The sequence below is a fragment of the Malaclemys terrapin genome, chromosome 2 (genome assembly GCF_027887155.1).
Source record: "Malaclemys terrapin pileata isolate rMalTer1 chromosome 2, rMalTer1.hap1, whole genome shotgun sequence".
Lineage (NCBI taxonomy): Eukaryota > Metazoa > Chordata > Testudines > Emydidae > Malaclemys > Malaclemys terrapin.
Window position 1 is genome coordinate 244,799,041 of NC_071506.1, and position 13,960 is coordinate 244,813,000.

Genomic DNA, 13,960 nt, shown 5'->3' on the forward strand with positions numbered 1-13,960 from the left:
CGACATCACCCTCATGAGGATCTCTGACAGCGAGAAAGAGAGAATGCTCCGGGAAAGCCTGCAAAGACCAGGGCCGTATGCCGCCATGCTGTGCAGAGCAATGATTCCAGAGTACTTGATAGTCTCGTGGCGTGGCAACGTGTCCTATTACAGAGGACCCAATAAGGCCGCTCTCCCCAAGAACCTAATGCAGCGGATTTCCAATTACCTCCAGGAGAGCTTCCTCGAGATGTCACAGGAGGATTTCTGCTCCATCCCCGGACATATAGACCGCATTTTACTGTAGCTGCTGTAGCAGTGACTAACCAGTAGAGCGGCTTGGGCAGGACAATCATGCAAAACCGGACATTGCTAGATTTTTTTTCAATAGTTGCACTGCCCATGACTGAACCGTTAAGCTAATCAAACTAATCATGAGAAACCCATTTTTTAAATTGTTAATATTCCTGTTCTGTTACAAATAAATGTTTAGATTTTTACAACACTTACTGGCTGATCCTTCCCCAGATTCTGTGTCCGGGGTAACGGCTGGGGAGGGTTGGTAGGGGATCTCTGTAAGGGTGATGAAGAGATCCTGGCTGTCGGGGAAATCAGCGTTGTGAGCGCTGTCGACTGCCTCGTCCTCCTCATCTCCTTCCTCATCTTCCCCGTCCGCTAACATGTCCGAGGATCCAGCCGTGGACACTATCCCATCCTCAGAGTCCACGGTCACTGGTGGGGTAGTGGTGGCGGCCGCACCGAGGATGGAATGCAGTGCCTCGTAGAAACGGGATGTCTGGGGATGGGATCCGGAGCGTCCGTTTGCCTCTTTGGTCTTCTGGTAGCCTTGTCTCAGCTCCTTGATTTTCACGTGGCACTGCGTTACATCCCGGCTGTATCCTCTCTCTGCCATGTCTTTAGAGATCTTCTCGTAGATCTTTGCATTCCGTCTTTTGGATCGCAGCTCGGAAAGCACGGACTCATCGCCCCACACAGCGATGAGATCCAAGACTTCCCGATCAGTCCATGCTGGGGCCCTCTTTCTATTCTGAGATTGCACGGCCATCACTGCTGGAGAGCTCTGCATCGTTGCCAGTGCTGCTGAGCTCGCCACGATGTCCAGACAGGAAATGAGATTCAAACTGGCCAGACAGGAAAAGGAATTCAAATTCAAATTTTCCCGGGGCTTTTCCTGTGTGGCAGTTCAGAGCATCCGAGCTCGTACTGCTGTCCAGAGCGTCAACAGAGTGGTGCACTGTGGGATAGCTCCCGGAGCTATTAGCGTCGATTTCCATCCACACCTAGCCTAATTCGACATGGCCATGTCGAATTTAGCGCTACTCCCCTTGTCGGGGAGGAGTACAGAAGTCGAATTAAAGAGACCTCTATGTCGAACTAAATACCTTCGCGGTGTGGACGGGTGCAGGGTTAATTCGATGTAACGGCGCTAACTTTGACATAAACGCCTAGTGTAGACCAGGCCTAAGAATGTTACTGTTATTTCTGTGTTGTGTGGTTTATGCCTACAGCATTTTGGCCTATATAAAATAAGTTGTGGTTAGTCTGCTTTTTTAGTGGAGAAACATCTTTCTGGTAAGCAGCTTATGCAGACAGCCCGAGGGAAGAGAAACTAAAACCAGGCTCTTATTTCTTCAAATAGTTCCTCCTGCACACAACTGGGGCATACTCGGAGGTCACTGGGTGAGAGGCTTGCCCTGCTATTTACCAAGCTTCAACTATAGTGTTGTTTAAAAGTATTTGGAGTCCTCTACGGTAAACTGTGTACTCTGCTGAATGTTGAGTGTTCTTTTTTTTAAGAAGCCTTTTAATAAAAGGTATCTATATACAAATTTTAAAAAATGCACACACACCACAGCCTTATTCATTGAAAGTCACTTTACTGATGTTACAATATGTCAGTAACATTGAAAACCACAGGCATTTGTATTAAATACTCTCATAGAAGTGGTTATTACGATGTTAATAAAACTGTGCAAGAATTTAGAACCCCAAATTACAATGAGATTATTTTATAAAAGCCACATTTTGTTTAGCTATAGGAAAGCCAGTTTCACTCACTTGAATGGCCCAATGCCTATAATGTTTGTCAAAAATATCACACTCAAAGCTGCAATGATAGAATGTGCAGCATTTCTTGTTGGTGTTTGTCAAAACCTGATGTTTCTGTAATGTAGTGTAAGAATTAGGAGGGTTTCGGGTAGCAAAGACAATGATTTGCAAAATGATTGTTTGTCAACTTTAGCCAGTCCCCAGTAATGAAACCAAGTACTTGTCCACTATGAATGTTTTACTTGCAGTGGATAGCTTCAGAAATTAATAGATCTTTTTTATAGCAACACATGATAAAAATACTAACACAAAACAAAGCTGGCAGACTCAACTACTATGTACAATGCCAAAAGTTTTTCTGAAAGTGGTCATAGTGTAAATAGTATTTTCTCCTGCAGATTATACAGTGCATAATTTGCTATTTTGGAAAAATAACATTTTGCATCTATGCAATGATCGTAATAAAAACGAAAAGTACAATATTCTGTATAAAACACTAAGTACTGAAATATTTTTTACCCATAAGAAAATAAACAGGTCATATACTCATAGTCTGAACCTACACTTGATTATTCCCTATCATAAAATGCAAAGGCAGTGAGCAGGAATCCTTCTACTATTACAATATGATATATTAGCACTTACTGTATTACAGCCTTACAGTATCGTATGTTTATCTGTTAGCACCGCTATACTTGAAGGTCAGTCGGGCAAATTTACAGGAGTTTCTAACCTGCTTGTAAAAAAAATACTCGGCATGCTAAAGCTTGAATACATAAGGTCTTAAGGCCTTGTGTAAGTTTTTAAAAAGAAAACATTTTTAAGTCATAATAATGCAGAGAAACAGAAATAAAGTGGTGTATTGGTTTTGAACTCCTGTAATTAAAACCAGCATGAAAAATGTTACCAACTGAATTGATACCCCACTCTGACTCCTGAATCACTCAGCCCTCCCTCCCCATAGAGTGCTTTTTAATTGTCTAGTTCTTTGTATTTCCCCTAATCCTCATTTCTCTCTGAATCCTGTGGCAATTCAGGTCTGTCTATACTGCAAACATTTTCTGACTGGTTTAAAGCTGGTTCAGCTAAAGTGACTTTAAAACTGATGGAAGCTGTGATTTAGACCTGGTTTCAGGGGGCTAAAGAAGCCAGACTGGCTTAGCTGAATTGGTTTTAAAACCAGGTATAACGTTTGCCCAGTGTAAGACAGGCCTTTAAAACCCCAACACAGTACAGCATTACTATATCCTGACATGGTTTCCAGCACTTGTTCCTGTTATCTGGTTTAAGCAATACAGTTGTGGACTTTTCCCAAATAGTTGTTGAAAACTGTTCTGGAGGCTCAGACTCTATCCCCTGAGCCAAGAAATACTGTTTAAAAGTTATGTGCTATCCACACAGGCTGACACTAGCAGCCACACATGAGTCTGGCCAGCAATCCCATATTGCCCAATAGAGGGGATAATGCATGGAAGCTACGCACACAGTGGGGCATCAGCAGCACGTGAGACAATGCACTCTAGGATGTCCTATGGCACACACGGCTGGAGGAGCCAAACCTGTAAGGAGGTGTTGGTTAAAATGTCCTGCAGTTTTTACAATTTAGATGCAGGAATGTCTGTCCACTACACTCAGCCAACCAAGCAACAAACTGGTTACATATTTGGTTAGAAATTGTAGTGTATAAGGTCTTACACCAGCAAATGTGGCTATTTCTGGCTCTGATGTTGAAAACGGTTGTTGCACTGGTGTAGATAGGCTCAGATGAGTTAATTTAACACCAGTGGAGATAGGAGGGGAAGGAAAAGGCTTGATATCTGTTGTCAAAGTTCTTTCTTTTTTTAATTGTAGCCATGCTCTAAAGGCCCATTATTTTATGACTAACCAAGACAGTAAATTGTATTGTATACATGGGGCCTATGTACATCAGCTTAGCAGGTTCAAAGTCTCAGACACCAAGGAGAAAACTGTTAGTCATTTAGACGTATCTGTACTTAAAGAAATATGTCCAGAAAAATCTCATAAGACTTAAGGTTAAATTCACAACAGATTTATACACAGACACACTGTATAGTTAAAGAATTGAATCTTTTTTAACTAGATGTGCTTATTTGTTTGCATATAATACATTTATGTGCAAATTAGCAATCAGACGTTTCTGCTACTTTGTATGAATTTGTTCATCAGAAACGGTAGCATGGATTCCTTATGATGTTACCTCCTTGCTGATCGCTTCATTCTCAGCAAATCCAGCATCAGCAGGTGAGCTTCAGTTCTAAGAGCTGTGGCATGAAGAATTTAATACACAAAAGAGCAAAATCATTGTGCAAAGTTACTATTTGAATGCAGTACCTGCTTTTCAATCCTCAACATTTTGGTCATATTAATCTTATTTTAAATACACAACATTCTTAGCCCACAGTATGAAACCGAGATCATTGCTTTTAAATATAGCTCACTTTACTAGTAACCAAAAATCCTTATTATCAGACACCTATTTGTGGTATGTTTGAAATAACTTAGGCTCAGATCCCTCAAGGTATTTAGGCACCTAACTTCCTTTGATTTCAATGGAAGTTAGGAGCCTAAATCCCTTTGAGGAGCTGAGCCTTACTGACCTCTCAGCACTCTTAATCAGCAGGTATATGCATCACAGCTGGCACTAATTGACACCCATATTGGAAGACTCAGCAAACAAGCCAATTAACTGAATGGGCCATGACAACTGTGTATCTTCTCTACTCTGTAGTTGCTCCAGCTTGAGCAAGGTGAAGTTTTGCCTGACAGCCTATGGCACCACTGTCTGTGCTGCAACTTACATGATTAGAGAGGTCTGCAATCTCCAGGGTTATCCAGCTAGCTCCTTTCAGAGGCATTAAACTAAACTAGTGGCAAATTATGTAATATAAAAACCAAACAACTGTTCTGGGTTTAACCTGGTCAGTCTTCATTGGCTTTTGAGGTTCATACATCCTACAAGTTCCAGTTTTTGTGCAATTACTTAATTCACTGTTCAGGTCACTAACTTAGTGCAGCATTTTCCTCCAGAATGCATTTGGAAAAAAGGTGAAATTTACATTAAGTGCCAGGTGTTTTCACTCTCTAGAATACCAAAGAGAAAGCCAATATTTATTTAATTTAAATTTAGTGCTTACATCTAGATTACCAATCACTGCATATGTCAATCATGTCCATTAAATTACCCTACACACAAATCGCGGTATTATCAAATCCTACGAATGAGTGACACCAGAAAGAGAAAAAGGCCACAAGTACAGAATACAACATAGATAATACAGTTAGGAGACCTATTCATTTTCAAAACAAGATACTATGAATGTTCTATAATCTGCCACTATGTTACATTCAGTTTCGGCCGCCAAATCTTGCTGTGTCTTAATGGGAAAAGGAAAGGGAGGAATGAATGAATATATAGAAAAATATAAACAAGATTATTCAAAATTACACACTAGTTTGTATTCAAACTAAATATCAGAAAAGGCACATGATAAACATTTCAGTTACTAGGGTCAAAAAATTAATGCGTGGAGAAGTTATCTTCCTTGTGGTGGAACAATGAGTTGGACATTTTTACATAAGAATTTCCTTATTTGGGAGAAATTTAAGGGCCTGATTCAAACCCCCTTGACGGCAACAGGACTCCCACTGACTTCAGTGGGCTATGGATAAGACCCTTCTTCCATAAGATGTACATTGTTAACAGTTCTCTGTCCTGTTGTCTTTGGCCTATGTTCAAACTAAACCTTTGCAAAATTAGAGAGACAAGGTGGGTGCGGTAATATCTTTTACTAGACTAACTTCTGTTGGTGAGAGAGACAAGCTTTTGAGCTACAGAGAGCACTTCTTCAGGTCAGTTCCAAAACTAATCAATTACATACTTCTGTACCGACAAATCTATAATCTGCATTAAAGTGCAAAATCTTTGCCCAAAGCCATTGTAGATGCCAATGCTTTTCAAATGTACCCACGCTCTCTGTTCTCATTCATATTTGTCATAATTCACAACGCTTACCAAAATCTCTTACCATGAAGAGGATAAGTTCCTCTGGTAGGCCAGTGTTGTGTAGATGTAAACCTACACACTGTCTTATAAATAAAATATAATACTTCTAAACTCTTACATACTTAACAGTTGCTGACATCTTTAAAAAATGTCTTAATTTAAAACTAACCTAAATTTGACTAAGTATCAGAGGGGTAGCCATGTTAGTCTGTATCCACAAAAACAGTGAGGAGTCCGGTGGCACCTTAAAGACTAACAGTTTTATTTGGGCATAAGCTTTCCTGGTTAAAAAACACACTTCAAGTGGTTTTTTCGTGGGTTTTTTACCCAGGAAAGCTTATGCCCAAATAAATCTGTTAGTCTTTAAGGTGTCACCGGACTCCTCTAAATTTGACTTGCTTTAATCAGAGAGAAATTTGATAAACTTAACTCTGTTACACTAAAAGGCTGTAAGTGGCAGGTTCACTTACTAAAGGAATTACGTGAAAGAGGTAGAAGATTCAGAAGCACACATTATGTTCCTGTCAGCAACTAATTGATTATATTACTGTGGGCCATGTATTCTAATATTTCTTATTAGAAGAGATCTTTTGTTCTGCAATGGAATTACCAGAGGTTGGATGTTTGTCACTTCTGGAGAGGTTCTGACAGGAGAGGTGTTTTAACTGATTTATAATTGCCATTTTTATTATTTAAAGAACATTTACAATTGAAAATGCCCAGGGATTTTACAGCATCCTTTTGAATCCTTCAGGTGTTGTAACTATATCTACTCTACATTCTTTAGCACACAGCATACAGTTGACCAGCAGTCAGGTTAATGCCATCTTGCCACGTCTCCTTTGTAACAAGTTTGTTTTTGCATCCTCAATTTCATTGGTCTGGATCCACTTGTATTCAGCTCAAGGCCCTTGCTACCTGCAAAGGAAACCTCTGCTGCTGCACTTGGGGTGTGTCTACACTGCAGGTGGCAGTGAGCTGCCCAGCCAGGATAGACAGACTGGGGCTCAAGTTAGCACTCTAAAAATAGCTGTGTGGACACTGTGGCTCTGGCAAAGACTCCGGAGCCAACCAAGCTCAAGACCATCCAACCTCTAGGCTTCAGCTCAAATGGGTAGCCTGAGTCTCCGCCGGAGCGGCAAAGTCCACATAACTATTTTTAGGACACTAGTTCAAGCCTTGCTAGTGTGAGTCTGTCTACCTGCGCTGCGAGACTTACTCCCAGCAGCAGAGTGGACGGACCCTCAGTATGCTAATACATGGTACAAGTAATAGCAGTAAAAAAAGGCGGGGAGGGGAGATCGGCCAATTGCCCAGCTTTCAGTTTTTGTGTAGCACTATGATAGCATCATGCCCATCATAACCTGTATACTCCTCCAGGTTGCTCCAGCATTGGGTCTGAAATGCTTTACACACACACACACACACACACACACACACACACACACACACACACACCCCAAATCTGCCACTGAGACCCCACTTCCACCCCCTTAACTCATGACCTTAAATTATTCGTCAATTTCCAGTAAATGTATCAAGTATCAGAGGGGTAGCCGTGTTAGTCTGAATTTTTTTACAGTAAATGTATGTTCACTATTAGTTAAAGACTCCAGCTCTGATTTCAGTGGAGTTGCTCCTGATTTACCCAGCGTGAGAGAAGAGACAAATACACATCACCACTATCAGACAACTTATTTTTGCTGGTTCCTTGGGTGGTGATTTAAGCCAAAGCATCATTGAACTTTGATTTTTCTGGTGATTAGAACAAATATATTCCCAGATTGTGGAGATTTTGGTCAAACACCAGTTTGCTGAGAAACACATTTACAGCACTAGAACTGTTGTATTTCCAAAGCTGTCTGCTCATAATATTCAGAACACTTGAAGTGTGATGATGTTAGTCATGATTGTTTCTTTAGGCATTTGGCAAAATACATGTGTGTTACAGCTGTTTTCACATTTTAAAATGTTTACATATATACAATTTATATATGGAGATTATAAACACGAAAGGTAAAAAAGATATAGTTCTTGTTTGTTTGAAGTTTATGCCTCTCAAAACTTAACATCCTGTAGCAAAATTCTACATTTCTTACTCCTGCATGCTAATTTCTACTACAGTACGTGGTTTTCCCCTTACTTGTAAAGGACTGAGGGTTCATGCACATAGCATAATGTTTACATTGGTCACGTGCTTCAGAATACAAAATTCTGAACTCAATTTTGTTGTTATTTGGGACTGCATAAACCAAAGAAAAACCTCTTTTATTCGGGATTTGTACATGAGTTTTAGTTGTATTTCTACATATATTGGTCATCATGCAGAATAATCTTATCATATTCAATCTATTTATCCCATGTTAATTTTTGTGATTTTTGGTTATTCTTTACAGATTTAATAGAATTCTAATCAACAGCAAAACATGTTGTTTTTTCCCCCTTGGGTATGAGAGCAGGTTCTCTCTGTGATCACTGGCATCTCTGTTGTTCTTTCAAATTGTCTGAAGAGCAGATGAATGTGCAATGACTCAGTGATGCTGAGTTTCTATAAAATTTGAAGTAACAGTTCTGATGTCACTCAGGTAAACTGTAGAACTAAATGGAAGTCTCCCATAGCTGTAGGGGGAAAAAGGAACACGCATATACATTACCAAAGTTATAATACAGTTATTAACTAAATTATATTAGAGTTTTGTTGGGGAAGAAAGTCTACTTTGTTTAGGTCTCATCCTAGTCCCTAGTGGATATCTGTTTATATCAGAATGTCATCATACGATTGGGAACATTTCAGAAGGACTGCAAGCTGCATAATAGAAACCTAGGACTCGGAGAATAAAGTTTGAAGAAACAATGTCAGCTTCAACTATCAAGCTTGTGTCAGAATGCTTTTACCCACTATTGTTACAACTAACATTACGGTTACCATAACTAATTTTAGAGAGAAAGCAAAATTTCCCCCTATGTTTGCCTGCTCAGAACTTCTTTAATTTATGCCAGGGGACTGGACCGGTACTCAGGCTGCCCCATGATTGGGAAAAATAAGTGTGTCTTAACTTCCTCTGCGCCCCTCTGCCTGTGCTGTGCTGGACCAAGATCTCCTTGACCACAACTCAGCGGGTGAGATTCTGTGCTGTGCCTCTAAGGGCATGTCTACATATACCTCTGGAGCAATCGATCCAGCGGGGATCGATTTATCACATCTAGTGAAGTCGTGATAAATTGACCACTCGACTCCGGTACTCCAGCAGAGCGAGAAGTGCAGGCGGAGTCAACGGCATAGGCGCCGACTCCGTGGGTGCTCCGGGGCTGGAGCACCCACGTAAAAAATTGGTGCTCAGCACCCACCGGCAGCTCCCCCTGGCCCCGCCCCACCCCCCTGCTCTAGCTCGCCTCTGCCTCTACCTCCTCTGCGAGCGCGCCACCGCGTCCTGCTTCCCCCCCCCCCTTCCAGCGCTTGCGCCGCAAAACAGCTGATTTGCAGGGCAGGGAGGGAGGGGGGAGGAGGGGGAACGAGGCATGGTGGGGGAAGAGGCGGGACCGGGGCGGGGATTTGGGGAAGGGATCCAATGGGGCAGGGATGGGGCGGAGTTAGGGTGAGGACTTTGGGGATGGGGTTGGAATGGGGGCAGGGCCAGGGGTGGAGATGGGGTGGAGTCGGGACAGGGGCATGGAAAGAGGCGGGGGGCACAGGCACCCACCAACACTAGAGAAAGTTGGCACTATGGTCGATGGGGGAGCATCAACAGTTGACCTACCACAGTGAAGACATTGCGGTAAGTAGATCTAAGTATGTCGACTTCAGCTATGTTATTTACATAGCTGAAGTTGCGTAACTTAGATCGATTCCCCCCTCCAGTGTAGACCAGGCCTAAGTATTGCAGCACAGAGCTCGCAACACAGGGAGGTGGGGGGACACGAAGGTGGCTTTAGCCCTGCCGATTCTGGGCTGCTGCAGGAGTTGGAGCAGATCCCAGTGTAATTTAGACAGCTCTGGCAATAGACAATACACTCCAGAAATCCTGGCAAGGAACAGTTATTTAGGATTCATTATCTGCCAGCACAAGTTAAAGAATCCTTGTGCTAGAAGCCAGCTCAGCCCCCAGCAGTCTCAAAGTTTATAGAGGAGGAAGGCTGGCACTTGTGCCCGGACAGCTCCCCAGGTGCCTTGGCTGCTGCTCTGGCGCATCTGGGAATCTGTCTCTGTTTTCCCTTTAAAGACTGACAGCAAAATTAGTCACTATGTTGCAGGCTGGCTGGCCCTTTAAGGCAAGCTGGGCTCAGCCTCGGCCAGGACTTAGCGGCTATCCCTCACCCTCACCGTGGAGCTGGCAACAGAAAGGCCAATTAGAGAACCCAGCTGGGTGTAATGGGGCTTAATTAGAAAGACTGACCCCAGCTGTAGTGATGAAGCAGGGAGAGCACAATTTTAAATAGAGGGGGGAAATGGGAGTGGACGACAGGGGATGTATCCCTTGATGATTGCCTGTTCTGGGCATTCCCTCTGGAGCATCTGCCATTGACCACTGCCAGAAGATAGGAGTCTGGACTAGACAGACCATTGGTCTGACCTAGTATGGCTGTTCTTATGTGCTTAATTTGGAGAAGGAAGAGCCTGGAGAGAGAAACAAGGATAGTTCTCCTCTGGGAAGCGCCTGAGGAAGTCAGGCTGAATCAACCACTAGGAGCAGGGTAGGCTCCAGTGGGAGAGAGCCTTGAGTTAGGGCCTGCAACAGGAGAAAGAGACCCACAGGGAGTGGAGTAGACTCCTGTGAGGGAGTCCTGAGATACAAGGAGCAGGGAGATCCTCAGAGGCACAATGCTGGTGTTCCTGGTGAAGGAAGAGTAGCTCTGAAGGGGCCAGGAAGCACAGGGTTTCAGCCAAGCCTGAGAAGGGCAGAAGAACTATAAAGGTTGACCTTATTTGAACTTTAAGTTGGACCTTTAGTCTCCCCTTAAGAGGACTGAATGATTATGAGATTTGGCCAGAGGGGATCAGGAGAAGATGCTGGCTAGGACTGGCCACTGTGGGGCTAAGGAAATACGAGCGGGAAATCCCCTGCAATGCTATGTCCAGGCATGAGGGGGCCACATTAAAACATTTCCTCAATTAAGAGTTTTTCTCGGACTATACATAAAGAAGGAGAGACACATACCCTGGCACTTTGTCTTTTAGCTTTCTTCTCCTCATCAGGAAGTGGAGGCATCGGGTATGGGTATTTTCTGCTGGATGCAATAGATCCAGTAGAGGAAGATGGAGACTTTGCAGGAGACAGAGTCCTGAGATGTTGAAACACACAAAATAAATGTGATGTCTTTGGGCACCGGCACTTCAACTGCAAGTACTTGGAAGCTTGATTCAAAATGTAAATGCATACTTTAGAAACTCAGTATTAGAAAAAAATTGATCAGTACTCTAAATATTAAATTATTATAAATAAAAATCATTCCGATGCTTACAGCTTTCATTCATACTGGAAGGAAAACTTAAGATGGCTGCTTATCTTTCATTAGTGTACTTTCCCATAATAAACAGTTTCTTAAACTATATTCCATAGCATTTTATCTTATCATTATAAAGTTAACAAACCAAGTCACCTAGAGAATAAATAGAGAACTAAAACACAGAAAGGACACTGACCTTTAAATATAAACAATGCTAGTATAATTACAACCAGTGAGTCAATAAATGACAATAGCTAGTGGTCTTTTAAATAACTTTTATACATTCCAATGCTAAAATGCGAACACAGCAGATAAACTACTATTTATAGAGAAGATATTAATTTACATAAAATGCATGCACTTGGAGGCCAAACTGTTAGTTGTGAAGAAACAAAGGCAAATACAAAGTGCTAACAACAAATTATTAGACATGCAAGCGTCAAACAGCGCATAGTGTTCCAGCCAAAGAAAGAGTCTCATGAGAATATACAAAAATGAACTGATTAGTCTACCGCAATCAGCATTTCTGTACAAGGTGAGCAGAGTAAGCAGGAGCAAGTCAATGTTTGTATCACATGAAAGGCATTCTTTTTACGTCAATAAGGTGGCAGGACTTTATTGACTGGAATTTTACACATGGGAAAATCTCTGACACATCCCTTTTGAGATTCTGCACTTTTATCCAATGAGAGGATCCTATGAGGCTCCATCTGTGGATAATAGAGAAGAAAAAAAACAAACTGGAAGTAGAAAATCTAAATTACCCTATCTTGTTAGTTTCATTTTGCAGACAGAAGGCCAAACTTTGACCAGGGGCCTCCATATGGCTGCCACTAGCGGCTATCCCTCATGTCCCTCACACACTTTTTGAGCACTTTTACCTACATGCTCCAATTCTAGGATGTGCTTGAGGAAAATGTTGCCATTCAGTTTGTGCATGCACATTCTCAACCACTGCACACATAGCCAGGGCCGGCTCTGGCTTTTTTGCCACCCCAGGCAAAAAAGCCTCCGGCCGCCCCTCCCCCCCAGCGCGGCAGGGGAGGGTGGCCAGAGCGCCGGGGGGAGGGCGGCGAGCCCGCCCGGGGCTCCGCTGTCCCCGGCGGCCAGAGCGCCGTGGGGAGGGCGGCGAGCCTGCCCAGGGCTCCGCTCTCCCCGGCGGCCGGAGCCGGAGCACCGTGCCACCCCCCTCCAGGTGCAGCCCCAAGCACAAGCTTGGTGGGCTGGTGCCTGGAGCTGGCCCTGCACATAGCAAGAGACTGCAGTCGTGAGATACATTAACATCACAGTCATCAGGAGCTCAAATCAAACAGGACTACTCATTGTAGTCAATACAATGCCCAGTAGTAAGTTTTTGTAGGGTTGGGCCCTTATATACTAGTGTAGGCTCAGAAAAAGGCTAAGGGCTCTTAGTGATGAAAACTTTGCTCTCCGTTATGTTTAATAGCAACTCATTTAAATATAAAGAGTTTTTTAAAAAAAATTTTAGTCTAGTACATTGTCATGATTGTGTCTGCGATGGCCTATAACTGCACGCTCTTGTTTCCCCTACAAACAATGGCTGATCATAGTTATGACCAGCAAGGTGTCAATGGAAATTACATGGGAGCTTGTGACAGGTGTGAAATTAATGTAATCAGTGTACATGTACTGTACTTCTAAAGTCCTGTGCTTAAATCTCTCATATGTCATACTAGTTTATGAAAGAACAAAATTATAACTATACTGTTCTATACGATATTCAAAAGTAAGTCCTCAGCAACTGCTTTTTGAGCACACGGTGAGATAGAACAGCACACACACAGATATTTCCAGGATGACAATTTTAAGCCTCTACTGAAATATGAAATGAAGTATTTTTGTGTGCAACATTGCATATCTAACTGAACACCAAACTGCCAATGCAAAAAATCAGGCTGTTTTTAAAACTCAAGGGAAAGGCTCACAATTTTTCAGACCCATCCGCTCACTAATACTAATCTCATTTGCACTGACAAAGGTTTGTAATGATATTTTTCTCCTTCATTCAAAGGAACAATGGGCTCTATAGTTAAAAAGAAAACCAGGAGCCTTTTTTACACTGATAATGAGACCTAAAGGTTAAAAACCCTTCATTTTCATTTTTTAAAACACAAAATATGAAGTAGCAGGAGATAAGACCTGAGGGTGTTCACTTTGGATTCTGGAGTCTCTATCTGACAATAAGATGTTTATCTCAATATCATGGCCAAATTTTATGTGTGTGTGTGTGTTTGTGTGTGTGCGCGTGCACAGGGATCAGGGAAGAGAACATTCCCTCATCCCGGGATCAGGCTATGCTCCCGCCTACTGCTCCTCTTGGTGATGCAAGCCACCCCAAGAAGAGGAAGCACAGAGAGGAGGCAAGGCTATGGTCCTCCCCAGCTCTGCACCAGTCTGTGCAGGGGTGGACAGTTATATAGA

General features: G+C 42.6%; 1 protein-coding gene across 11 annotated transcripts in view; it reads right to left on the reverse strand.

The window, feature by feature from the left end:
- Positions 1 to 1,857: 1,857 nt before the first annotated feature.
- ADAM22 (ADAM metallopeptidase domain 22) overlaps positions 1,858 to 13,960 on the reverse strand; it is a 211,548-nt gene continuing 199,445 nt past the window's right edge. For 6 of the 11 annotated variants that reach the window (XM_054020545.1, XM_054020538.1, XM_054020547.1 and 3 more), the window contains 2 exons: positions 11,230 to 11,353; positions 7,972 to 8,692 (listed from right to left, as the gene is read on the reverse strand). In XM_054020545.1, the coding sequence (XP_053876520.1) occupies positions 8,672 to 8,692; positions 11,230 to 11,353 (145 nt within the window). In that variant the 3' untranslated portion in view covers positions 7,972 to 8,671. Of the gene's footprint in view, positions 4,332 to 7,971; positions 8,693 to 11,229; positions 11,354 to 13,960 lie in introns of those variants that run through there. The other 5 variants (XM_054020544.1, XM_054020542.1, XM_054020539.1 and 2 more) reach the window with 1 other exon arrangement.